The 26,929-nt window shown below is 44.3% G+C and overlaps 1 protein-coding gene and 1 long non-coding RNA gene across 4 annotated transcripts in view; one reads left to right on the top strand and one right to left on the bottom strand.

The window, feature by feature from the left end:
- LOC310661329 overlaps positions 1 to 2,680 on the bottom strand; it is a 128,240-nt gene extending 125,560 nt beyond the window's left edge. The window contains exons 1-2 of the long non-coding RNA XR_014503907.1: positions 2,255 to 2,680; positions 1,823 to 1,918 (exon numbers count right to left, since the gene is read on the bottom strand). This is a non-coding gene — a long non-coding RNA (uncharacterized lncRNA). The remainder of the gene's footprint in view (positions 1 to 1,822; positions 1,919 to 2,254) is intronic.
- Positions 1 to 26,704, top strand: part of NPSR1 (neuropeptide S receptor 1) — a 68,042-nt gene extending 41,338 nt beyond the window's left edge. Inside the window, exons 1-9 of one of the 3 annotated variants that reach the window (XM_083407106.1) lie at positions 4,284 to 4,445; positions 4,769 to 6,079; positions 6,843 to 6,946; positions 7,840 to 7,933; positions 11,827 to 12,028; positions 15,857 to 15,933; positions 18,940 to 19,029; positions 24,256 to 24,436; positions 26,566 to 26,704. In XM_083407106.1, the coding sequence (XP_083263232.1) occupies positions 6,022 to 6,079; positions 6,843 to 6,946; positions 7,840 to 7,933; positions 11,827 to 12,028; positions 15,857 to 15,933; positions 18,940 to 19,029; positions 24,256 to 24,436; positions 26,566 to 26,653 (894 nt within the window). In that variant the 5' untranslated portion in view covers positions 4,284 to 4,445; positions 4,769 to 6,021 and the 3' untranslated portion in view covers positions 26,654 to 26,704. Of the gene's footprint in view, positions 1 to 4,283; positions 6,080 to 6,842; positions 6,947 to 7,839; positions 7,934 to 11,826; positions 12,029 to 15,856; positions 15,934 to 18,939; positions 19,030 to 24,255; positions 24,437 to 26,565 lie in introns of those variants that run through there. The other 2 variants (XM_083407105.1, XM_083407104.1) reach the window with 2 other exon arrangements.
- The last annotated feature ends 225 nt before the right edge of the window (positions 26,705 to 26,929 follow it).

Here is a 26,929-nt window from a genome sequence, read left to right as displayed (position 1 = left end):
GGAGAAGCAGCCAGGTGTGTGGAGACAAGAGTTCTCTGTGAGAACATCAAGTTGCTATGAGACAGAAAATTTGACGGGGCTGCTCTTAGTCTCTTCCTGTTTCCATGATGGACCACCGGTAGATTTAAGATCCAGCACAGATGTGGATCTCAACTTCATTGAGAGCTACTGCAAGCTCTTACAGACTGTCTCTCCCAACACCAGCCACCTCAGGCCCTACAATAGGCAGGGAAGTCTCTGTTGGCAGTTGTGCCATCACTGATGGGGGAGGCACACTCCTTCCATGCCCATATCATAATGTGTACTGCTCATACCTAATGCACTAGAGTATTATGAGAGGTAGTGATGTATGGAAGTGAGAGCTGGACCATAAAGAAGGCTGATTGCCGAAGAATTGATGCTTTTGAATTATGGTGCTGGAGGAGACTCTTGAGAGTCCCATGGACTGCAAGAAGATCAAACCTATCCATTCTGAAGGAAATCAGCCCTGAGTTCTCACTGGAAGGACAGATCCTGAAGCTGAGGCTCCAATACTTGGGCCACCTCATGAGAAGAGAAGAATCCCTGGAAAAGACATTATATATATAATGTGCATGATTACAGAAACAAGGACAACACCATATGACTTATGGATCAAAACAACCTACATGAGCAATATTGTATCCACTCCAGTGCTTTCGGACTTAATACTCAAGTTCCCATTGACCTTTTTTCTTAATAATCACCAGTGCCCAATCTCATGTGCCTTATGAGTAATATCACTTACTTACTGGAGTTACTATGGCAATAGTTTGAACTTCAACCATTAAGTAGGTCCAGACATCAGTGTAATCCTATGTCAGATTCCTAAGTGCCTCTTCCTGCTTCTGTAATGGATTTACTCTAATAGTCGTAAAAAGGTTGCGCGATACAAGTCCTTTTCTTATTCTTTTCTCCAGTGTGGGAATAGAGGGTGGGAGTTTGGGGTTGGGAAAACAGTACGGGGAGATGGGGCTTAATACAACTCCTACAGAGGTAAAATCGGTAAAGGTTAAGTGGGCGAAGGATTTCGGTTACAATATACAAATGAAGGGATGGGGAAATTTATGGAGAAGGGAATTGAAATCACGGCCTGATTCACTATAAAAGAAAATTTTATGAAAATGTTATACAGGTGGTACATCACCCCCAGCAAGCTGTCCAAAATGTACAGAATTAACTCAAACTTATGCTGGAGGTGTAAGGAGGTAGAGGGCATGATGTACCACATGTGGTAGGGGTGCAAAAAAAAAAAAAAAAAAAAAAGAGCTTTTGGGATCTTATATACAATAAATAAATAAATAAATAATAGCATTTACTGTATTTTTCACTCTATAGGACGCACTTTTCCCCCTCCAAAATTAAGGTGAAATGTGTGTGCATCCTATGGAGTGAATTCAGGCTCCTTGGCTTTAGCGATAGCAACGTGAAGCCTCCAAAGCGCAGAGGGAGCGCTCCCAGTCCCACCAGGAGATGCTGGGGACCGAACCAGATGCCTTCTGCATGCTTTTTTTTTTATATAATAATATTTTATTGAGATTTTCACAAAAAGAAAAATAAAAAAAGAAAAATACAAAAGTAAAAAACAATTAAAAACAGTTCAATCCTTCATGACATATCTTGCATTTGCTTGTTTCTCGGACCTCCCCACACCTCCCCTCTTTGTATTCCAATTCAATTTATTTATTCAGCAAATCCTTTCCCTCTTTACCTTTATCTTAATCATGATCTTAATATATTATTGCTTTAACTTTCCACCTGTTAACATTCCATTTTTACATATTCTTTCATAACATTATTCTACCTCTTAACCTCAATCCAACATCATTCTAACATTCATTAATTTTACAATATTTCTGTAGATAGTCTTTAAATTTCTTCCAATCTTCTTCCACCAGCTCTTCTCCCTGGTCTCGGATTCTGCCGTTCATTTCCGCCAATTCCATGTAGTCCATCACCTTCATCTGCCATTCTTCCAGAGTGGGTAGTTCTTGTGTCTTCCAATACTTCGCGATGAGTATTCTTGCTGCTGTTGTAGCATACATAAAGAAAGTTCTGTCTTTCTTTAACACCAATTGGCCAACCATGCCCAGGAGAAAGGCCTCTGGTTTCTTCTGGAAGGTATATTTAAATACCTTTTTCATTTCATTATATATCATCTCCCAAAAAGCCTTAATCCTTGGGCACGTCCACCAAAGGTGAAAGAATGTACCTTCAGTTTCTTTACATTTCCAACATTTATTATCGGGCAAATGATAGATTTTTGCAAGCTTGACTGATGTCATGTACCACCTGTATATCATTTTCATAATATTCTCTCTTAAGGCATTACATGCCGTAAACTTCATACCTGTGGTCCATAACTGTTCCCAGTCAGCCATCATGATGTTATGTCCAACATCTTGTGCCCATTTAATCATAGCAGATTTTACTGTTTCATCCTGAGTATTCCATTTCAGCAGCAAGTTATACATTTTTGACAAGATCTTAGTTTTGGGTTCTAACAATTCTGTTTCCAATTTTGATTTTTCCACCTGGAAGCCAATTTTCTTGTCCAATTTATATGCCTCCATTATCTGATAATAATGAAGCCAGTCTCGCACTTTGTTTTTTAACTTTTCAAAACTCTGCAATTTCAATTTATCTCCCTCTTGTTCCAAGATTTCCCAATACTTCGGCCATTTGGCCTCCATATTGAGCTTTTTCACAGCCTTCGCTTCCATCGGTGACAACCACCTTGGGGTTTTATTTTCTAGTAGGTCTTTATACCTTATCCAGACATTAAACAATGCTTTCCTGTCAATATGATTTTTAAATGTTTTATGCACTTTAACCTTTTCATACCACAAATATGCATGCCATCCAAATGCGTTATTGAAACCTTCTAAATCCAAGAGGAAATGTTCAGACTTTCAAACAGTATGTTATGCCTGAGCTTTCATTGCTGAAACTCCCAACAGCATTTTCATGCTCACAAACACCTGATGAAGGAACCATTGTGACATAACCCATTCAAGCAGAGTGAAGGGGCAACAGGCTGTCAACAGTGGCAGTAGTTGGGGGCTCCCATCTATTAAAAAGCCACAGAAAGTCTTTTCCTACTGCCTGAGGAATTAATCCCTTACTTAACGTTCATAATTGCTCGATCGATTTAACAGGACTGGAGTTAACATTTGCTTGGATTTGGCACCATTGATAGGGAACTGCCTGCTGCGTCCTCCACTTTGAAGTCACCCTGGTCTTTGGGCCTCCAGCACCTTCTTCAGCATGTCCAACCCATCTAAAAGGCGTATGATACTGGTGTTCCACTGGGTTAGGAAGAAGCCCTTGACAGAGAAGCCGTGCTCTACCATCTCGGCCAGACCTTCTGCCTCTGCACCGGCTTGCAACACTCCTCACATTTCACCCTACTTCACGAGGAGCAAGACACAACCCGCTCCACTCAGGAGGTCCAGCAGGCGCAAGGTGCGGCGATTACCGAATCTCACCAACCCCAAGGTTTTAAGATCTGTCATTGGCACCGTTGGCCGGAAGAGAGCCCGCAGGCGTGGCAAGCAAAAGAAGACTCCAGCGGGGACAGGAAAAGGGGTGAGGGCTAGGCTAGAGGCAAGAAGGCTCCAAAGCTATTTGCGGGGTGGGATTGCTTTGGAAGATGCCTTCTCACAATCTCTACCCTTGAACCACGGAAGGACATAAGAAGTGCCTGCTGGATGAGGCAACATTGGCCTGTCTGGTCCAGCATCCTGTTCTCACAGAGGCCTGTGGAAACAAGAGCATTCTGTATTCCCTTCCTGCATCTTCCAGCAACTACTATTCACAAACGTTACTGCCACTGACTGTGGAGGTAGAGCATAGCCATCGTGCCTAGTGGCCATTGATAGCCTTTCCTGCATCCAAGTTGGTGGCCGTCACAGCTTTCTGTGGGATTGAGCTTCCAGAGGGGTAGCTGAGCATGTCTGCTGCAGGAAAAACAGGCATTAAAAGCACATTTCTCCCAAAGAATCCTGGGAATTGCAGTTTGTAAAGGGTGCTACAAATTGTAGCTATGCGGTTGAAGGGTAATCTACAGTTCCCAGGATTCTTACAGGGGAGAAGCGATAATGCTTTTAATGTACGGTGTGTAAAGTAAAGGTAAGGGGACCCCTGACCATTAGGTCCAGTCGTGACCGACTCTGGGGTTGCGGCGCTCATCTCAGTTTATTGGCTGAGGGAGCCGGCATACATGTGGCCAGCATGACTAAGCCATTTCTGGCAAACCAGAGCAGCACACTGAAACACAGTTTACCTTCCCGCTGGAGTGGTACCTATTTATCTACTTGCACTTTGTGCTTTCAAACTGCTAGGTGGGCAGGAGCAGGGACCAAGCAACAGGAGCTCACCCCGTTGCGGGGATTCGAACCGCCAACCATCTGATTGGCAAGTCCTAGGTAAAGGTAAAGGTACCCCTGCCCGTACGGGCCAGTCTTGACAAACTCTAGGGTTGTGCGCCCATCTCACTCAAGAGGCCGGGGGCCAGCGCTGTCCGAAGACACTTCCGGGTCACGTGGCCAGCGTGACATCGCTGCTCTGGCAAGCCAGAGCCGCACACGGAAACGCTGTTTACCTTCCCGCTAGTAAGCGGTCCCTATTTATCTACTTGCACCCGAGAGTGCTTTCGAACTGCTAGGTTGGCAGGCGCTGGGACCGAACGACAGGAGCGCACCCCGCCGCGGGGATTCGAACCGCCGACTTTTCGATCGGCAAGTCCTAGGCTCTGTGATTTAACCCACAGTGCCACCCACAGCCTCAAATTAGCTCCACCAGCTCTGTAATACTAGAGCAAAGATTATAATGCATATTGTTGTTGTTGTACTTTTATAAATATTATAAAACCCATCCCTGCAAGCCATGTAGTCTGGAATAAACTCAGTCACCCCTCCCATCATTAATTGTTTCTACTAGGTGGGGAGGGGTGTTGGATCTGCTTCCCTGCCTTGAAGAAAGGCGCAGGTCAGATGTGTGCCCAGACCTGGCCACGCTTCGCAAGAGAGGTGTGTTGGTTTAAGGTGGCCACGCTGCCTGCAACTTGCGCTCCTTCCTGACGTGTCTTCCCCAAACCCCTTCTTCCAGAGGCTGTGTTGAAGTTTTCCATCACGTGGAACAACATAGCTGGAGCAAATTTATAAATTATTTGAAAGAAAGTTGTAAACACCTAAAAACGTTTGTGGCATTAACGTGAAATGTTTTGTAATGCGGAAAGCAAATAACAGCTCCCCGCCGCCATCACACGTCAAACAGCTACATTTTGTCTAACAGGTTAGCAATCAACTAACCAACTATCCTTCATATTAAAGGTCACTGAATTCAGCTGACGTCCCTTATTACAATTACATTCTTCAAAACGAACACTGTGGCTCCTGCAGTTTCTGTTAGTTTTGACACTTTGGTTTGGCAACGAAAGATTAGAAATCAAAGCTGGCCCAAACAACTGCGTGTGGATGTGAACATATTCTTTCCTCAGAAGCGAGGACAGTTCTATTCTGGCATCAATTGAACACAATTCAAACACAACAGCATCGCACCTATAATTTATCTATCTGTGCCAAATCTGCAGAGTGGCACACAGCTCACACTCTCTCTTTAACTCTTGTTTTAAATCTCCTACAATCCCTGTGTTTCACGGAGAGCCTAGCAGCCGTTAGGGATTTGGTGCAGTGTCCAGAACTTGGTCCAGAAGTTGAGGTCCGAGCAGCAATTTACGCAGCTGCGCTCCAGAAATGAACAGCGTATGGTAGAGTTTATGAAGCCCCTTTCCAAAAGTAGCCCAACATCCTCTTCCAATTCAGCCTCTGGTGTAAGAGCATCTTTGTTTTAAAACTCCCAGTGTGCTTTTGTATTCCCAGAGGACACTCTAGATTTAGGACATGGAACCTGAGGGCTGTATTTTCTTTTGAGGGACACGTGTCAGTAGGGCATGGGGCCACAGGCAAAAGTGGGTGAACATTAGATCCTGACTGAAAATCAATGAACTTTAAGTGGAACGGAAACGGCCACAAGGACTGTTTCTCAGCTACAAGCCCAGGTAAGGTTTCCAGGTGCTCAAGTTTTTCCTGAACTTTAGAGTCTAAGCCTTGTTTTCAGGAGACCTGTCAGGTGTTGTAACTCAGGTCAGTTGGTTAGAGCATCGTGCTGATAATATCAAGGTTGCAGGTTCAATCCCTGTATGGGACAGCTGCATATTCCTGCACTGCAGAGGGATGGACTAGATGATCCTCAGGGTCCCTTCCAAATCTTCGATTCTATGACAGAAGCTGTATGTGTGTTAGAGGTGTACATCCCCACCGCGTCCACCTCTAACTTGGCTTCATAGAGTGGTCAGATCTGAAGGTGCTTTGTAAGTCTGGGGTAACCAACCTCATATAACAAACATGAAAGGGTTAATACCATAGATACTCTTCTGCCAGACTTAGCTCACCTTGAGAGGGGCTAGGTAATCAAGACGTTGTTCCCCGAGTCTACCTGACAAGCTCAACACATGTGTGGAGGTCTGAGCTGAGCCAGCTCAGACCGCATGACTCTTACAAGCTTCTCTTGAGTTCCTATACCAGTCATTTAGGATCTCTCACCACTGTAACCAAGCCAGGTTTTACTGCCTATGAAACTTTTTTCTGAATGCTGTATGGAAAAGTACTTATTAATCTGAGCACTTATTTTATCCCAGGGCAGCTACCACACACTGATCTCCACAATCACAGCAGGTGGGAATAGGATTGAAGACGATAATGGCATTGTAGCAGCTGCTTTTTCCCTTCCTTTCTAACTGTGCCTTTTTGTGTTTTTAATAGATTGTTTTACAGGCCTTATAAATATAATGACTGATATAATTTGGCGCTTCACTGGAGATTTCATGGCCCCTGATCTCGTCTGCCGAATTGTTCGCTATCTGCAGGTAGGAGAATAGATAAACGTCTCTCTGAGTTTCTTGACGTACTTATTCCTTAGCTTAACAATTTGCCTGGGGGCTGGGGTGGGCAGAAATCACTCTGTTTCCAAGAAGGTGGTTGCATGAAAGTAGGAAAAATAGTTTATTCTGCGTAACAATTTTGTTACACAATAGCCAAGTCATCTTTGTCCCAACCGGGCCTTGCTGGTGAACTAGATGGAGCTGAAAACAGTCACACACAGTCACTGAGTCCACCTGTGCCTTCAGTTACGGTGGAGATGTAGACCTGCTCCTTCTAGGGGAGTGAAATCTCATTCAGGTCAGGCTGCCTCTCCGCCTCCCAGACACAAGAACCCAAAACCCATAACACATTTGTTTTTTCAGGATTCAGCTTCAGTTTCTTGCCCCACATCCAACCCATCACCACCAGCAACCACTGATCTAACACCTCGACTGCTTCTCCTGATCCGTGTGGACAGAGAGATAGAGCTGGGTGCTATCTGAATATTGATGACACTTCACTCTAATGACAGCTCCCAGAGGTTTCATATAGATGTTAAATATCATCAGGGACAAGTTGATAGAACCCTGGAGGACATCATGGGGCGGGACACCCCATGACTACTTTCTTGAAATGGCCATGGAGATAGGAATGGAATCAATGAAACACAGTCCTGTCAACCCTTACCCCCTTGAGACGCTTGAGAAGGATACCATGCTCAACAGTCTCAACAGCCCCTGAGAATGGGCAGGGTCCCACTCTGCCATCTTTCTCCCAAGCCATACATTCATGGCAGCTTCAGTGCCATGCCCAGGCCTAACACCAAAATGGAATTGAGCCAATGGTGTGGTGACCCATTTCCCTCCAATAAATGGTCACTTCTTTCTTTCTGCTCTAGGTTGTACTTTTGTATGCTTCAACCTATGTCCTGGTCTCACTAAGCATAGACCGATATCATGCCATTGTGTATCCAATGAAATTCTTCCAAGGAGGTAAGAGATTTATCCCACTCCCATGTTACACACACACACACACACACACACACACACACACACACTATGTGCAACAACTTCATTTTCAGAGCAAATATTGTACTGCTATGAATAATGCAATAGACTCGTTTATTAATTCCTATTCTTAGACTCCCTTGCCATTTTTCAAATATCTGTGGTGTTGGCCTTTGGCATTTTACAACCATTATTGCAATCATTTCAGATATTTGACTTAATGAATATCTTCCTTTTTTCTTACTCTGGTGAGAGAGGGCCATTAGGCATCCAAAAGTTAATAAAATGATAAAATGTTTGAAATTTTATGCCTGGTGGAAATTCAGTGGGGAATTCAAAAATTTTAATTGGTTTGACCCCTGAAACTTAAATCATGTCATTTAAAATGTTGTGGGACTTCCATTTATACCAGTGAAATGCTTCATAGTATTAGTTTAAAATAAAGTAAAAATCTGTCTGTGTAGGAGATATAGGGAAATGATATCTTCCAGTGTCAGTAAAAAACTGCAACCGGAACTTTGCAGGACAGTGGAAGGTTTGCTATTAGGAAGACAACTAACAGAGTGGTTTTTAAATCTGGAAAAAATGCTCTGCAGAGAAACATTTAGGCAAGACTTAATGTTATTCTGAACATTGACTGCTGATGAAAACAGCATTCTTTATCCTAAAGAATGTGAACATTCTTGTGATTGTGACACCATATTATTGACCAGGTTGTGGCATCCAATCATGTTTATGTACTTGCCAAGTAGATTTTTACTCTACCCTTCGGCCAAGGAGCTCGGGCTAACACACCCAGCTCTCCCCTCATTACTTCTGGTGTGGAGGAAAGGCAGGGAAGTACACAATGTGATAATGGCACATGAATGAGACTGTTACACCCCGCCCCAATCTTCACAGCAGCGTGAGACCTCAGGGACCTCAGGGGTTCCAGGCACGCTTTACTCACAAAGTTCTGTGTTTCCTTTGGGGAAATGAGGCTGAGCAGAGACTGTGGTGTCTTTATGATATATGGTTTATTTACGAACACACATATCATAGAATCATAGAATCATAGAATCATAGAGTTGGAAGAGACCACAAGGGCCATCGAGTCCAACCCCCTGCCAAGCAGGAAACACCATCAGAGCACTCCTGACATATGGTTGTCAAGCCTCTGCTTAAAGACCTCCAAAGAAGGAGACTCCACCACACTCCTTGGCAGCAAATTCCACTGTCAAACAGCTCTTACTGTCAGGAAGTTCTTCCTAATGTTTAGGTGGAATCTTCTTTCTTGTAGTTTGGATCCATTGCTCCGTGTCCGCTTCTCTGGAGCAGCAGAAAACAACCTTTCTCCCTCCTCTATGTGACATCCTTTTATATATTTGAACATGGCTATCATATCACCCCTTAACCTCCTCTTCTCCAGGCTAAACATGCCCAGCTCCCTTAGCCGTTCCTCATAAGGCATCGTTTCCAGGCCTTTGACCATTTTGGTTGCCCTCCTCTGGACACGTTCCAGTTTGTCAGTGTCCTTCTTGAATATATATATAACCCGAGCCTGCAGTTGAGGGGTTCAGAACATTGCCACCCCAAAAGGGTCTTGATTTTTCCATAGCCGCTGCCCAGATTTCAAGCAGAAATCAAACATGCTTCAAAACATGCCTCTCACCCTCTCTCCATCTTGCTGAATATTGCCAGTTCTTACATCACTGCAAAAACTCCATCCCAACATTCTTCTTTTTCTCCAATGAGGGCCCATTTGCCCTCTGGCATAGAGCCGCTCCCTTTGTCCTAGCCAAAGACTCACCAAGCTGGCTCCTGACTTGTATTTTAACATGCTAAATTCAATGTCTGGCACCAGTGGGTGACCTTGGGGTCTCAAATTTCAGGGGTGCCCTGTGAGATGCCAACATTCGGTGCCCCTTCCTCTTGCCTTCCATTCTGCATCATAGTTGCAAGCCGGTGCTCCCAAGCTCCATGCCCTAAATCCCCCTCTGGAATTAGAAGGGGACTCCAGGCCCCATAAACCTTATAACAATACTATACGTTGCATTAAAGGAATCACAATTGGGGATTTTGTGTTCTGCAGAACACTGAAATTGCAGGCAGTGGTGGATGGAAGTAGGTTTTTAAATTTGTTTGTTTGTTTCAACAATTTATATACCAGTTAATCACAGTCATCTCTAAGCAACGTGCAGAAACTTAGCTATAAAATTCAGAATTCATTTGAAATGCCTGCTGGAATAAAAACAAACAAACCCCATTCATTGAGATCATTCATTGGGCTAATTGAGGGCCACCTGCTTCCCCCACTTACATTCCTAAACCTTGTTGTACCCGGAAAATAGCCATGCCTTTGCAGTGTGCACATTGTTAAAAGTAGGGTGAGAGAGTGAGCCACAAACCCAGCAAAATCATGTAATAGTTCCTTTGTAAAACTGCTACAGTTCAAATGGAAGCATTTTTTTATTTGCGTGTTGAGGTCCCCAGGGCCACCCCAAATAACTCACACATCACACAACATTTTTTGTTTAAGGTTTTTGGCATAATTTTGGCCACAACTTTATTGAAATACATATTTGTGAGTGGTTCCTTAGGCATTGGTTGCGACTATCTGCCCCCCCCCATGGGGGACAGACTGACATTCCGCACGATGCGAAAGTCAGAATGGGGGAATACACTTGGGGGTTACGCGGAGCAGGGAACCTGCCCTCACCCCAAATGCAACCAGGAGCTCATTGCTATGGCCCGAGCCCCCTTGACAGAGTGGACAAGCAATAGTTAGCTCCCAATTCCTTTAACGGAATCCCTTGCAGCAGCAGCATTAGAGAGGCAGGCACAGCCAATCCATGCCCCTCAACCAACCAAACCATAAACCAATGCCTAACCGCAACCTTACAAGTTGTGACGATTTGCTACGCAGTAGGCAAAAACCAAATGGCCCCAGCCAATCAGCCAGATGGACAAAATTCCTACTGGGCCCCTGCCCCAAGAGCTGAAGACCCCATGACAGGCATAGCAAGGTCAAAGCGAACAACCCTAATTCTAGGGAGGGGGGGGGGACGGGCAATCCGATGCACGGTCGAAAAGAGGAAGCCCTAGCCTGGTGCAAGGAGTTTTAGCATTTCTGGCTGTCAATCAACAAATGGCAACATTAAATTCTTCCCAACAACAAGGGAAGCCCCAATCACATCAGTGGCCAATGAACAATTATCCCGCCCCCAACTTTGGAGTGTCCTGGCGGCCCACCACCGCAACATGTGCTCTCCATGAAGGAGAACACGCTTTATCACTTAAAAAGAAGAAGAAAATCCCTCTAGGTAGAAAACATAGAGGTTATTCCAGGTCTGGCCCTGGCATTTTGGAGGCTCTTGGGCCCCAAGATTGCCTGAGAATACCATGTGCTGATGATAAGGCTGGGCAGAGATCTCTCCTGCTTCCCTGAAATCATGTTAATTGGGATTACCAGGGATCTTTCATACATGGAGCCTAGTAAAGTTCTGCCACGGAGTGGTGACCACGCTTGTTTGGGTTTTGCTGTTTCTGGAGCTCCCTGGAATTGAATGAATCCCAGCTGTTGTGCTGGCCATTCTTTGTCTGAAATCTCAAAAACACCTTGCAGCAAGCTTTTTTCTGACTACAGTGTTTGGCAGAGCTCCCAGTTATCCGCATGGTAATATATTTGATAAACCATCCCTAATTATTTTAATCCTAAAACAGAACACAGATAGTCATTCATATTTCACAGAATGCAACCAGCTAAGTTTCTCCCCACACTGGGGGTAAGTAACTCTATTGCCTCTCATTCACCCCTCTAAATTTTCCTCAATATCCAGGTCTGTTCTTTGAATAAGCTGCACATGTAATACAATACTTTGTTCTTATTTCTCGAGCAGAAAGGCAAGCAAAAATCCTCATTGTAGTTGCCTGGGGCCTTGCCTTCCTGTTTTCAATTCCAACGCTGATTATATTCGGGAAGCGGCAATTATCCAATGGCGAAGTGCAGTGCTGGGCTGCCTGGCCTGATGACTCCTACTGGATTCCCTACATGACCACAGTTGCCTTCCTGGTTTATTTCATTCCTCTGATTATTATCAGGTAAGGATCTTCTACTAAGCATTCACACACACTTATCTCACTCCAGGTGTGGACCTGAGTTACACGTTCAGGTGAGATTCCACCTTCATTTCAATGGAGGGCACTAATCTGCATAGTTACACAAAGGAAGAAGGGCACATATTGGTTTCCTCCATTGAAATAAATGGGGGAAACTGGGGTTCTGAAACACATGGATACGTACGTTTTGGGGCATCACCCTCCAACTTGTAAAAGGCAACTGGAAGAGCAAAAGAGGGAGGAATTAAATGTCTGCATAGGTCTTTAGGTGTGCGGACTTGGTTCCTTTTCATATTTTGCTTTAAAGGTAAAGGTAAAGGGACCCCTGACCTTTAGGTCCAGTCGTGACCGACTCTGGAGTTGCGTCGCTCATCTCGCTTTATTGGCCGAGGGAGCTGGCGTACTGCTTCCAGGTCATGTGGCCAGCATGACTAAGCTGCTTCTGGCGAACCAGAGCAGGGCACGGAAACGCCGTTTACCTTCCCGCCGGAGCGGTACCTATTTATCTACTTGCACTTTGACGTGCTTTCAAACTGCTAGGTTGGCAGGAGCAGGGACTGAGCAACGGGAGCTCACCCCGTCGCGGGGATTTGAACCACCGACCTTCTGATCGGCAAGTCCTAGGCTCTGTGGTTTAACCCACAGCGCCACCCGTGTCCCATATTTTGCTTTATCTGAAGGCATTACAGGGACTCAACTAAAATTATCATTAGAATGGCAAACACATTAGTGAAGAGTTATTAAAGCCCTGGTAAGAGAGACTTGTCACAAGAGGCGCTTGAACCAAACACCTCCATGATCCAGACCTGGGAACCACATGCATCACTGTTCAAGACCATTTTTATCTTGTTTCGTGCAGCTTTAAGAGCTATAAAGCTGAAAAGCAGCGCATTTATGAAACTAAACCAAAGGAGACAACCATACATTCTGTTCTGAAAGCTACTTCTGCCACATCCTATAAGCAACGTAATGTCAAAGTGGAAAACAGCCTCCTGTGAAGGGCAAATCAGTATCTTTTGCATTTGAATATATCTGAAAGGGCAGAGAATGCAAAGAAATACAAAGTACAATCATCTCTTGCTTCACAATACATAAAACCGATATATTCAAGTGGTGTCATATTCCCGGAAGTTTGAGCACAGGTGTTTATAGATTTCTGGTATTAAATCTTGCTCATGGGTGTCCAGTAAGGTTAATAGGATTTGATCACTTGTTTGCACATGAATTTATGCCTATGTACTTTCCTAAGGCGGGAGGTTTTGTGAAATCGATTTTTCAGTATAAGAAATGTATTGAACTGGGACCTGTTGCCGTGTACCAAAAAGGAGGCTAAAAGAAGGCAGAGGTTGGCATAAAATTGGAATGCCATCTGCATATGGTATTATATGATAGTAATATTATAATCTCTATAATTGAAAGAGAAATACGAAACACCTCACCATAGTAGAGAATCCTATGACCAGGTGCAAATTGTCACTTCCTATCAGTAGTATTCAACCAACCTTTACTCAAAGTAGACCCATTAAAATGAATGGGCATGACTAAGATAGATCAATCCATTCACTTCATTAAGTCCATTTTGAATAAAACTTACTGAATATTACCCTATGTTTTAATATTTAATCCAGACTTGGATGCCTGTTTTTTTAGCACTGGGATAGAAGGAAAGCTGCCACACATGAAGAAGGCACAAAACTATTCCGTGCTGATTTGTGTACATTATGAAGGTGTCAGTTTTGTTCACACACACACACACACACACACACATGCCTACAGCACATGGCTGTCCCTTTGAAATTTGTTGCAAAGATTACTCAATAATCTATGTGAGTTGCCGAACACTCAGAAAGTAATTTATAAATGCTTCATCTTCCTTATCCTTATTATTCAAAAACCCCTGTAATTTTCTTATAATATGAAAAGAATAACTCACAGATGTCTCCTGAAGAGAGATCCAGGGCCTCAGATGGCTTTATTTATCTGGAACAATCATACCATCCTAGGAATTGAAAATGAATAACAAGTAGCTTTCTTGGGTAGGGTTGCCAAATTACAAGCCCACTCTCTTTCTGCCTTGCTTTCTTTGCATTCTCTTTTCCTTCAAGCAACTTGGTATGTTGGCTTGCTACCATGGCAGAATGATCTGCCATTCATACCTCAAAGAAGGCCAATGTCTTCCACTTTGGCCATACCTATCTGGCAGAATGTGCAGAAGGCAAGGGCAGGCCGATGAAATAAAGTTACAGAACTGAATGTTTGGTTGCCTCTCTAGCTCCATTCATTTATTTCCACACATATGCTCCTTTTCAGCTTCCTAGTTATCAAAGCTGCATCCAGCAACAACAGAATCTTGAATTTACTGGATGAGCGTCATTCTTGCATCAGACAGGCACTTTGATGGAGCTAGGTATCTCTCCATTTGTGACATTTGGTTTAATTATGCGGTTCCTGGCTGGAGCCAAGATCATTAAAGTTGGTGACACACCAGCTTCAGAAGTGTGGGTATTAATATCTTTGCCATCATGGAAACTTCTTTTCTTCTTAAAGGTAAAGGTAAAGGTCCAGTCGTGACCAACTCTGGGGTTGCGGCACTCATCTCGCTTTATTGGCCGAGGGAGCCGGTGTACCGCTTCCGGATCAATAAAGCTAATACTTTATTGAATTGTATTAACCATTTTGATGAATTTTTGTAGTTATTCCTTACAGTTTCATCTTAACACTGTAACTAGAGCTGCCACAAAAACATGCAAGTTTCATTCATTCATTGTCATCACTGAAGCATCCTTTGAACTGCCTTCTTCACTTACCTGGAGGGCAGTGAAGGCTGTAAGACTTCTGCATCGCCTCCAACCTCCTGCACCATCAGGTTTTGATGATACTGGAAGTGGTGTTAAGGTTAAACTTCTGGATAACTTCATGGCTTAAATCAAAAGTCACATTGTGTCAGCTACAAGCATACACACACTGACAAATTGGTGTTATAAATTTTTTTTAGGATATATATATATATATATATATATATATAATCATAAATGTACCAAGCAAACACATATATAAATATATAAACCACAGGTCTAAAACGCACAGGAAAAGTCCTAAAGCCATTTTGACTCTTTCAGTCACCTTAAATATTTCTCTACAAGGTCGAAGGAAATGCAGAAACCTCCTCATTGTCTCTGTCGTCACAATTCCTGCCTTAAGGGCACATTTAAGGTGTGAATAGGGTGAGCCTGTGACCTAGCTCAGGAATTAATTATTATCATTACAAAAGAATGGTCAGGCTCCCCAGGTAATCCAGTCAAGTGACCATTAACAGGTAACCGGGCAGACAGGGTAAAAACAACACACTCAGATTTCTGTTGTAGACCACCTTTTCTGTGATGTAGGTATGATGTATCTGGGGGGTGGTCTTGGGCTACACCCCTTCTGTGATATATGTATGATGTATGAAGGGGTGGTCTTGAACTCCAGGGCAGGGAATTTAAAATGTCTATATGAGGCCTTGCACACCATTGTTCAAGGTCCTCCGCCTTTCCTGCATGTGAGGGGAGCACCCTGTTGCAACAGATCAATAAAGATCAGGCTTACTAGCTGCTTTGCTTCTCAATATTCTCTGGTTGGCCTCTGTTATTTTCTCCTACCGATAGAGGACCTGCAAAAGGACTCTATATGGGCTCTTGGGTACCCCCATAAGGGAAAATGAGCAGTTGTGTTTTTTTACTTATATCACTAGGATGATGAGACACTTAGAATTATCCCATCCTAAAGAAACGCTAACTTGTTTGTTTTCTGTTCTTTCCCCAACTGTAGCGTTATTTACTTCATTGTGATCCGAACAATATGGGTTAAGAGCAAAGCTCACGCTGTCATTGTTTCCAACTGCTCAGGTAAGTGAATTGGGGCAATCACACCCAAGCATTGAAACTAATGACATTGAAAGAAAGTGGGTATGCAGTTGCCACATGTCAGAGCTGGCTCCTGGTCCCAGCTCACAGAGGACCAACGCTAGCCGGTAGTAATGTACAAAAGTCTTTATTGAAGTACAGTTTCCATTCTCAAGCCGGAGCGCCCCAGCTCTACGTCTAGGGTTTAGACCGGCGAAGCTCCATCTGAATCTCCGCCCCCTGTACACCAGTTTAAGATTCTAGCCTTACTCCACCTCTTCCGTCTCTCCTTTCTCCTCTGGGTCCTGCTACCCCCCGGGGTCCCTTCCTTCCTGGACTCTTCCGACGCAGACGTTGACCCCCCTGACTCCTCCCTCTCTCTTCGGCGGGCTTTGGGACCTGGCTCCCTATCCGGGCTGCCAACTGCGCCGCCCTCCTGTACATTTGAACTTGGCGCGCGCGCCCAGCCTTCAACCTTCCTCTCGACCGTTTCCTCGCTCCCCGATGTAGGCGTGGCCAGTCCTGCCTCCTGTCCTCCTGCTGGCAGCGCGCCGCCTGATCCCGATGCCTGGGACTCCTCCCCCCTACTGCACTCTGGTGTGGACGCTGGTCCTGATTTCCAACTGCTGCTCTCTGAGTCCCCTCTGGCCCCTTCTTCCTGGGGTGTCCCCCTAGGCACCCCCCTTGCCCTGACCCTGGGAGCCCCTTTCTGTGAATCTTCCGATTCGCTGGAAAGACTCAGAGACCTCGGACCGCTGTCATCGCTGCCATTTCCTTCGGACTCCTCCCCCTCGCTCTCCATTTCCTGTGCCTCTGCTCCTGAACCCCTGACACCACAGATCATTAAAAAGCCCACTGTTGATCAAATCTCCATGAGCTGCCAGGGGCTAAATTGCCAAAAGCATTTAAACATGTGCTCACCAGGTTGGCTGGACCCTAGTCATTTTACCTGGAAGTAGTAAGAGAAAATGACTGAGTGAAGTCTTATCCTAATAACCTGAGCATAACCCATGAAAAATACACACTAATTCCTAACTGAGGACCTAAAATCCATCAACAGTGGTTGAAATAGATTAATGTAAGCAAGGGAAAAATCAAGACTCTTTCTTCTGAAACACTAATTAATCAAATAAACATTGTAAATATTCAAAGGAAAAGGAAAGGAAAAAAACTGAGCCAAGCGTACTGTTACCTTAATTACTGCTTTAGAGACAGGAAAAGAAACATTGTGTTAATACATTCTAATGAATTCACAATTAGCTTTTCTAGCGTTTTATTTTTCTTTGGTTTCCACAAGTTATCTCATGCAAAGCTGTGCTCTGTTAAAAGTTTAAACTAAGAATTTCCAGAAATCCTTCCAAGTTCATCATGGATAGAAATATTGACCAAGATTAAGCTGATCAGTTATAGCAGAATATTCCCAAATGTCTGACTGTCTGTGGTTTCTTCCATTTTTGCCAATTGATTGAGAAGATTCTGGAGCACCATTTACATTTCCGTTTGGAGTGTGAAATTTTAAATTCAAAAGTTTCAGTTTTGGCAGGCTTCGCAGATGAAATTTTCCCCCCAAATAATTTTTATTAACAGGCTAATCAAATCGCATTAATTCCAAATCACATTAATTCCAAATTACACAGCCAAATTTTTAATTTTTTGTTGGGGGTACCCATGCTTCGAGCTCAGAACGGGATCCAAACATCTCTCTTGCTGCTGCTTTAAGCAGATGAAATCTTTGAGCTACAAAGTAACATAGAATTGCATCAAAAAACATCAAGAAGTTCTGCAACTTCTTAACGCACACAGCAGCTACCCCTCTCGAAATTGCCACAATTTGTTAGGATCATAGAATTGTAGGGATGGAAAAGACCTTTGGATCGTATTATCCAATGTTATCAGATCCTAAAGGCCAATGTTGACCCAGCTATGGGGACTACCACAGATCATGAATAATGCTTCATCTAAGTTGGAAAACAAAACTGGAAGTAGACCTACAGCAAGGCTCTTAGCAAAGATTCTGCTTATGAAGGCCATATGGAGAATGTCTAATACCCAATTATTCTTCAGCAGAAAATTATGCCCATAACATCATTTTTCAGAGGGGAGGCATTAACAGGCCTCTTTCTTCATTACTGGAGCCCTCTGCAAGCTGCTACCTTGTCTCTCTTCCTCAAGGTGAGCTCTTTTAGCCCTCGTGGGAGTAGAATGGGCTCCCAGCCAAAGGAAGTGTTAAGCTGAACACTCAGAGAGCTTCATTAAAACTTTCCAAGTGTTCAGGTTTAATATGCTTTTCAGGGTGGGCACAAGACTGCTTGCCTAACTCTAGCATATGGTCATTGGCTATAAACAATTAAAAATAAATAAATCTGTATCTCTAACATCTCTCTCCCCCTGCAAAAAATAAAATAAAAAATAAGGCAGGAACAGTAAATTGGGAGTTGGAAGGCTGTGAACCGGCATCAAAATTGTGAGAGTGGTGGTGTCAGCAAACATTTTAAAATCTCCCCAATTTACAGCTTTGCTTTGAAAATCAAACCTCACAAAAAATTGGCACGGTGCACTATTATGTTGGCTGTTCTGCAGCAGGATGGACCGAGGAGATTGTTTTACCTCACAGCTGGTAGCTAAGGGAGATGTCTTCGCAACTTGTTGAAAGCCACATCAGATAGCTGTTTACATTTTTTAAAAAGCATATAGCCACATCTATGATAAAAAAAAATCTCAAAAGATTGTGTTGTGTTGTGTTGTGTTGTGTTGTGTGTGTTGTGTTGTTTTTAAGATGCTTCAGCATAACTGAGGTCCTTGTGATAGGCTAGGTGACTGTGCATTGCGTAAGAATTCAGATAAAGAATCAATAACTAATGGGACAAATTGATAGGTTAGATGATATTATAGATGGTATATGTATTGCGAAATTGCTCGAGATTGGTCAGCCTAAAAATTTTAGGTGACACATTTCAGTCTTGGCTATGCATTTCTTAAATTTATTTTTCCCTTCTCTTCTCTTTGCAGATGGCAAATTCTGTGCTAGCTACACCCATCGGGGACTCATATCAAAGGCTAAAATCAAAGCTATCAAGTACAGTGTGGTAATAATTCTTGGTAAGTGACGACATATGCCAATTAATTAGACATCAGTGACCAGAGAAAGACTTTATTTTTTAAAAAATGGCTCTGTGGAAGGCTCCAGAGTTGCCTCCATGGTTTTGTCTCAGATCCATTCCATCCATTTCACTTCTTTCACTTCTGCTGCCACAGCAAGAGCGGCTTCTTCTGACTGCCTCAGCCTTTGATAGCCACATTTTTACTCAAGCAAGAATGTATACTGTTTTCTTTTCTTATTTTTAAAGACAGTAAATCAGGTTTTCCATCGCTGAGAAGCCCCAGTCTCTGCACCAAAATAAAACTTTACAGACAAGCCTAACCATAAGACAAAGTAGCATTAGCTTGCTTAGTAACTGAGGGTTCTTCAAGATTCAATTATGAGATGCTATTAAAAAGCTATTGTGTGCTGACCTTTTCCCAAGGATTATATCTGCTATGACGAGCGGAGTGGATAATGGACTGGTTTCGCTGTAACGTTCCTGGTTTCATAAAACCACCAAGCCTGCATGCAACACACACACACACACACACACACACACACACACACACACACACTTGGGCCAGCTCTTTACTTGCAAAATAAGAAAACTGTGATTTAATGCCAGTTTACCAACCAGGATCTGAAACCACAGTTTGATTCTGTTTTGAGATCTTGTTTGTAAAGTGACATTTCCCTGTCTTAGACTGAACAAGAAACTGTAGTTTAATTCAATGTGGATTGCAGTGACAATAGGAACGAGAGGAAGGGAGGGATGTGCAGTCAGACTGTGCGTACAGGACGCTGGGCCATTGGCCTGTTCCAGCAGACCCTTCTTACATGCCTTGTTCGTTTACACAAGCAGCAGATAAAGTGAGAAAACGATTCCTGGGCTGTAATTGTTCAAACTGCAGGAAAGGGATTGCATGAGTGAATGCTGATGCTTTTTTTATTATTTAACGTATTGTGGCTTTCTCAAAAATACTCAATTCCCCACCTGTATAGTCATACCTCAGGTTGAATGTGCTTCAGGTTGAGCGCTTTTGGGTTGCGCTCTGTGGCAACCCGGAAGTAATGGAGGGCATTATTTCCGGGATTCGCCACTCGTGTATGCGCAGACGCTCAAAATGACGTCACATGCATGCGCGGAAGCGGCAAAATGCGACCTGCAGACATACCGCCGCGTCTTCCGTTCCATTCAGGATGCGAACGGAGCTCCGGAACGGATCCCTTTCGCATCCGGAGGTACCACTGTAGTATGAAACAACAACAACAACAACAAGAATTTATTTATACCCTGCCCATCTGGCTGGGTTTCCCCAACCACTCTGGGTGACTTCCACCAAATATTAAAAACAATACAGCATCAGACATTAAAAACTTCCCTAAACAGGGCCGCCTTCAGTTGTCTTTTAAAAGTAAAATAGTTGTTTATTGCCTTGACATTTGCTTGGAGGGCATTCCACAGGGCAGGCGCCACTACCGAGAAGGCCCTCTGCCTGGTTCCCTGTAACCTCACTTCTCGCAGTGAGGGAACTGCCAGAAGGCCCTCAGCACTGGACCTCAGTGTCTGGGCTGAACGATGGGGGTGGACACGCTCCTTCAGGTATTCAGGACCGAGGCCGTTTAAGGCTTTAAAGGTCAGCACCAACACTTTGAATTGTGCTCGGAAACGTACTGGGAGCCAATGAAAATCTTTCAGGACCGGTGTTATATGGTCTTGGTGGCCACTCCCAGTCACCAGTCTAGCTGCCACATTCTGAATTAATTGCAGTTTCCAAGTCACCTTCATAGGTAGTCCCACGTAGAGCGCATTTCAGTAGTCCAAGTGGGAGATAACTAGAGCATGCACCACTCCGGCAAGACAGTTTGCGGGCAGGTAGGGTCTCAGCCTGCGTACCAGATGGAGCTGGTAGACAGCTGCTCTGGACACAGAATTAACCTGCGCCTCCATGGACAGCTGTGAGTCCAAAATGACTCCCAGGCTGCACACCTGGTCCTTCAGGGGCACAGTTACCCCATTCAGGATCAGGGAATCCTCCACACCCACCTGCCCCCTGTCCCCCAATAAAAGTACTTCTGTCTTATCAGGATTCAGCCTCAATTTGTTAGCTGACATCCATCCTCCAGACACCTCCAGACGCTCGCACAGGACCTTCACCGCCTTCACTGGTTCTGATTTGAAAGGGAGGTAGAGCTGGGTATCATCCGCATACTGATGAACACCCAGCCCATACCCCCTGATGATCTCTCTTTGACTACTACAGTGGTACCTCGGGTTACATACGCTTCAGGTTACATACGCTTCATGTTACAGACTCCGCTAACCCAGAAATAGTGCTTCAGGTTAAGAACTTTGCTTCAGGATGAGAACAGAAATCGTGCTCTGCCGGCGCGGCGGCAGCAGGAGGCCCCATTAGCTAAAGTGGTGCTTCAGGTTAAGAACAGTTTCAGGTTAAGTACGGACCTCCGGAATGAATTAAGTACTTAACCTGAGGTACCACTGTATATCTACTGGTTTCATATCTTCTGAGCAGGGGTCCTTCTCCACTTAAATTGTGACAAGACAGAAATGTGAAAGTTGCAAAGATGCAATCATTGCCGCTGGCCCTTTTCTGAGATAGGCTGAAGTAGCATTTTGGATTCTGTTTTGTTTAGCCTGGTGTGCTGCAGTAAAGATTGACTCACCCAGCGGATATAGCTGAGATCGCTTCCACGGCAATTAAAGCCTCCCTCCATGGCAACACAGTCACAGATTGCCTTTATCATCAACACAGTCAAGTCCTGTTCTACCTACTCTGTTCTGCCTCCCTCCCACCCCCATGAAATATTAAATGAGTGCTTATTTCTCCGTAGAGTAGGGTCATTTCCCCCCGCGGTTTTCCAAGCCCCTGAAATCTCTACAAGCTTTAGAACCACCTGTATAGCAACAAAATAGATTTTTTGCCAAGTAGTTCTACTGGGGGTTGCAAAACTCCCATTTCTGGTATGTCCCTGTGCTTCATACCATTTATTGAATTATTTCAAACTTTCCTGTGTCACCTTTCGGTGGGTTACACAAATTCACAAAAGCAACCAAAGGAAGTTATCTCAAAATCAGTTTTTAACAACAACAACAATAAAGAAAAAACTGATTTTAACAGTTTCTTTAAAGAAGCAGCCCCACACAATTTTAAAGAAGCAAAAGCTCATGATAAGCACCAGGATAGTGTCCTAGAAAGTTGGGTGGGATCCTTTATGCCGACAGATATTGCTAGACCACTACTTCCATCGCCCCTGTTTATTATCTATTATTTTTCTTTATTACATTTGTTAGTTGCTTTATCTTGCCCAGGGCAACCCAGAACTACTTAGAGTTGCAACTTTTAAAGGGTCATTGATTCGCCACTCCTGTCTTGTACTAGTCAGGCTGCTGGTCCATCTAAATCAGCCTTTCTCAACCTTGGGTCCCCAGATATTGCTGAACTGCAACTCCCATCAACCCTGACCACTGGTCTTGCTCGCTAGGCATGATGGGAGTTGTAGTCTAGCAACATCTGGGCACCCAGCGTTAAGATCTGGCTCAATATTTGCCGTAACTTGCCAAGACACCCTGGGAGCAGATCAGCACATGGCTTCCCCCAGGGTTTCCCAAACTTGGGTCCCCATTTGTTATTGGATCACAACTCCCATCATCTCTAGGTAGCAGGACCCGTGGTCAAGGATGATGGGAGTTGTAGTCCAACAACAGCCAGAGACCTAAGTTTGGGAAACCTGCACTAAAGAATCCTGAGGACTGTAGTTTGTTAAGTGTGCTGGGAAGTGGAGTTCTGTGAGGGTGAAAATAACAACAACAAAACAACAACAATTTATTATTTATGCCCTGCCCATCTGGTTGGGTTTCCCCAGCCACTCTGGGTGGCTCCCAACAGAATATTAAAAACACGATAAAACATCAAATATTAAAAACTTCCCTAAACAGGACTTCCTTCAGATGTTTTCTAAAAGTCAGATAGTTGTTTATTTCTTTGACATCTGGTGGGAGGGCGCTCCACAGGGCAGGTGCCACCACCGAGAAGGCCCTCTGCCTGGTTCCCTGTAACCTCACTTCTCGCAGTAAGAGAACTACCCGAAGGCCCTTGGAGGTGGACCTCAGTATCTGGGCAGAACGATGGGGGTGGAGACGCTCCTTCAGGTATACTGGGCGCTGTTTAGATTACAATTCCCAGTATACTTTGTACGATGCCATGTGCTTTAAATGTGCATTGAATGTGCTTTAACTTTACGTCGTGAATCTGCCACTGAGTTCTTGAGGAGTCTTTCCCAGCCCTGCCTTGAGATGCAAAGTATTGAACCTCAGAGGGTTTTTTATGCAAACTATACGCTGCAAGCATTATGCTCTTTGATTTCCATTGTAAGCTTTTCTTTTTTTTAATCTGCCTGTCTGCAAGCATACAGAAGGAGTGACCTCCATTAGCCAAGCGATTAGGCTTCCTTTTTTTCTTATTCAAACTTAAATATGCATTTTCTGCAGATGCTATCAAATGCAAAACTGAAGAATCCCCGGCTTAGGTGCTGGAATTTATATTGATTCAATTAGGCTGGCTGTTAATGCAAGGGGACACAGGAGAAAGTGCTCCTTGGCATTTGATAATGATTTAATTGGCTACACATCTGTGTTTAATGTGATTATATTGCTGTCGCTCAGTGTTTTGTTTGTCCGGATTAGTCCAGAGGGACTGGCAAACTGATATAACAGGAGGAGGGTGTGCTATGCACTTTCTTCTTTGCAGATGGGATGTGCAAATAAGGCTGCACCAGTATTCCTGATCCTTTGCCGATGAACCTCAGGGAACTTGCAACAAAAAGATTATGCAAAGAGAAACACTTAGTTCCCTTCTTTGAGAGCCAGAGGCAGATGTAGGAATGCCTTTGAGGCTCTCAGCTTAGAAAGCAATGTCCTTTCAGTATTTAATGATGGCCAGCCATTAAAATAAGTTGTTACATTTTTATTTTATTTAAAGCTTTGTATATTTGCAGCTGAATCCTGCACTTTAATAGATGGGATTTCAGCTGGAACTCAACAGGTTGGTTCTACATAGAACCGCCATGCAAAGGTTTACCAGATTTCAAAGCAATTCCCCTTTTTTAGTGAGAAAAACAGAACACTTGTGAGAGTAGACAAGCCAATTTTGCCCAGATCTCCTAGTGCTACTTTCCCCATTAAAACTGAACACTTTCCAAACCATTTCCTTGATTTCTTGCAGCTTTTGTACTCTGCTGGAGTCCTTACTTTCTCTTTGACATTCTGGACAACTTCAGCGTCCTCCCGGAAACCAAAGAACGCTTCTACGCCGCAGTGATTATTCAGAATCTGCCATCTTTAAACAGTGCCATCAATCCCATCATATACTGTGTTTTCAGCAACACTCTTTGTGATGCTTTCAGGTATTAGACGTCTTGGGTCCCCCACCCCTTAATGGGATTTATATGGGCAAAAAATGCCACCAAACAGTGGCGTAGCGTGGGGGGTGCAGGGGGGGCCGGCCGCACCGGGCGCAACATCGGGGGGGGGCGCGCTCGCACTCACAGCTCTCTGCCCCTACCTGGCTCACTCACTCTCTCTCACTGCAGTGCTGGCTGTACGAATCCGATCCGAGCCGCCGGGTCACCACCCACTGTGGAGGGGAGGGTGCCAGGCGTGCGGTGCAGTGCGGTGCGGTGCGGAGAGAGAGCAGGGGACTATCTGGGGGAGGAACAGTGCAGCGGGGGGGGGCGCAAATTACTTGCCTTGCCCCGGGTGCTGACAACCCACGCTACGCCACTGCTACCAAATAATTGCCTGGTTACACGTTGCGCTCTCCAGGTGAGTAATAGGACTATAACAGAAGACTTTAGAAGATACAGCTACCTCATCCTGAAGTCCTCCTTATTCTGCATTTTTGATTTGTGCTCATAATGGTATTAGGGAAGTTAAATGTGATCTTGCTTTCAATACTGTTTGCAGCTGCAAAAACTTCAGGGCAGACATACCGCTTCATTTCCAATTAGTGTGTGGCCTACAATTTCCTGCTAGAATCCTGCAACTTTCCATATCACAAATTTCTGAGGGAGGGGGAGTCTTGTCCTGTTTGTGCAAGAGTGCAAGAGTGCCCCTCCAGACACACTGATGTATTAAAATTGGGAAAACATTACAGAACACCTAATAAAGTAGAAGGATGGATGGATGGTCCAGTTTACAGTGTTGTGAGATACCCCCATAACAGAAGTTGCCCTCAGTTACCATCACACACAGAGGCAGGTTAAGGTCCAAAATAGTTTACTGCTGCAGAAGATAAGGCTTCAGTAATACATTTCCAGACATTGATATATACATACAGCTTGTAGGCTTTGCAGATACATATATACACAAGTACAAAGTATTTCTGAGGCTTCAACAATTCAAGGTGTAACACCGACTCTGACTCACTTCTCAACACACAGCACAAGACCCCGGCATCCTGAGCTGACTTACCTCAATCGCTTATATAGGCGGCACTGGGCTGTTGCCATAGCAACTGGTTTGACAGGCCTTGCACCTGTTATCTTATCTCATACATGAGGTGATCTGTAATCATGAAGAAAATTAACCCCTTCCTCCAAGTCCAATTAGGGACGCGGGTGGCGCTGTGGGTTAAAGCCTCAGCACCTAGGACTTGCCGATCGAAAGGTCAGCGGTTCGAATCCCCGCGGCGGGGTGCGCTCCTGTCGTTCGGTCCCAGCGCCTGCCAACCTAGCGGTTCGAAAGCACCCTCGGGTGCAAGTAGATAAATAGGGACCGCTTACCAGCGGGAAGGTAAACGGCGTTTCCGTTTGCAGCTCTGGCTCGCCAGAGCAGTGATGTCACGCTGGCCACGTGACCCGGAAGTGTCTCCGGACAGTGCTGGCTCCCGGCCTTTAGAGTAAGATGAGCGCACAACCCTAGAGTCTGTCAAGACTGGCCCGTACGGGCAGGGGTACCTTTTACCAAGTCCAATTCCTCCAACACCCCTTCTGTATTTTTGCTCATGGCATTGCTTTAACACAGGTATTTGATATTGGCATGTTTAGACCTCTGTTGGACTTTCTTTAAAACTACTTGGCTCGTATGCTGTACACACGGCCCATGCTGTAACCATTCAGGAGGCATCCCTTTTATACTGCATTTGGACCTTCTGGGAATGAATTCTTATTCATGTTTGAATTCAACCTCTCCTAAACCTGACTCTTCTTTTACATTAGATTCATTGCAATCATTGCATCCGTACTGCAGAATACAAGGGGGAAGAGCAGCTGCTAAGTTGAATGGAGTGGTTTAAACCTCTCCACACTCACACAGTGCTATGTTTACTCTCTCTTTTGGCCACCACTGTCACTGGGGGGGGCGGGGGCGGCAAAATATTAGCAAGCGGGAGAGGATCAGGCCCTTGGACCAGGGTTAGCCACCCCCAGTCTAGACATATAAATTAGCAGATAAAAAAGGAGCGCGTGTGCACCACCCTTATACTGTGAATTCATTTCAAATTTTCAATTATTGTTGTTATTCCTTTGTTCTCTAGGCGAAGAAAATCAGGAAATTTGGGGACTTTCAGAGAAAGAACAGAAGGGCAAGAAATGCAGGCCGTATCCAAGCCGGAATATATTTAGAGTTGATATGTGACTATAAAGGCCACATTGAGTCTGGGGGATGAAATAGAAGCCTCATCCTTGTTTGGAAATCTATTATTTAAGAATGAGGAGCAAAAATCATTCCTTGTATACCCTGGTGGCCAAACAGAACTGCCATGGTTTGTCCCACATTTGCAGTCAGTCCTTGCTTTTCAAAGGCGCCTCCACTGAGCGGTATGTTTCAGTGTAAATGGCTTTTCTCCATATGGGAATATTTTATCTTGAAAAAGCTGGTGCCAAATTTCTTCATGGTAC

Source organism: Podarcis tiliguerta (genome assembly GCF_965153285.1).
Source record: "Podarcis tiliguerta genome assembly, chromosome: 12".
Taxonomy (NCBI): Eukaryota; Metazoa; Chordata; class Lepidosauria; order Squamata; family Lacertidae; genus Podarcis; species Podarcis tiliguerta.
Note: the sequence above shows the minus strand (reverse complement) of the source record. Positions and strands in the feature narration are given on the sequence as shown.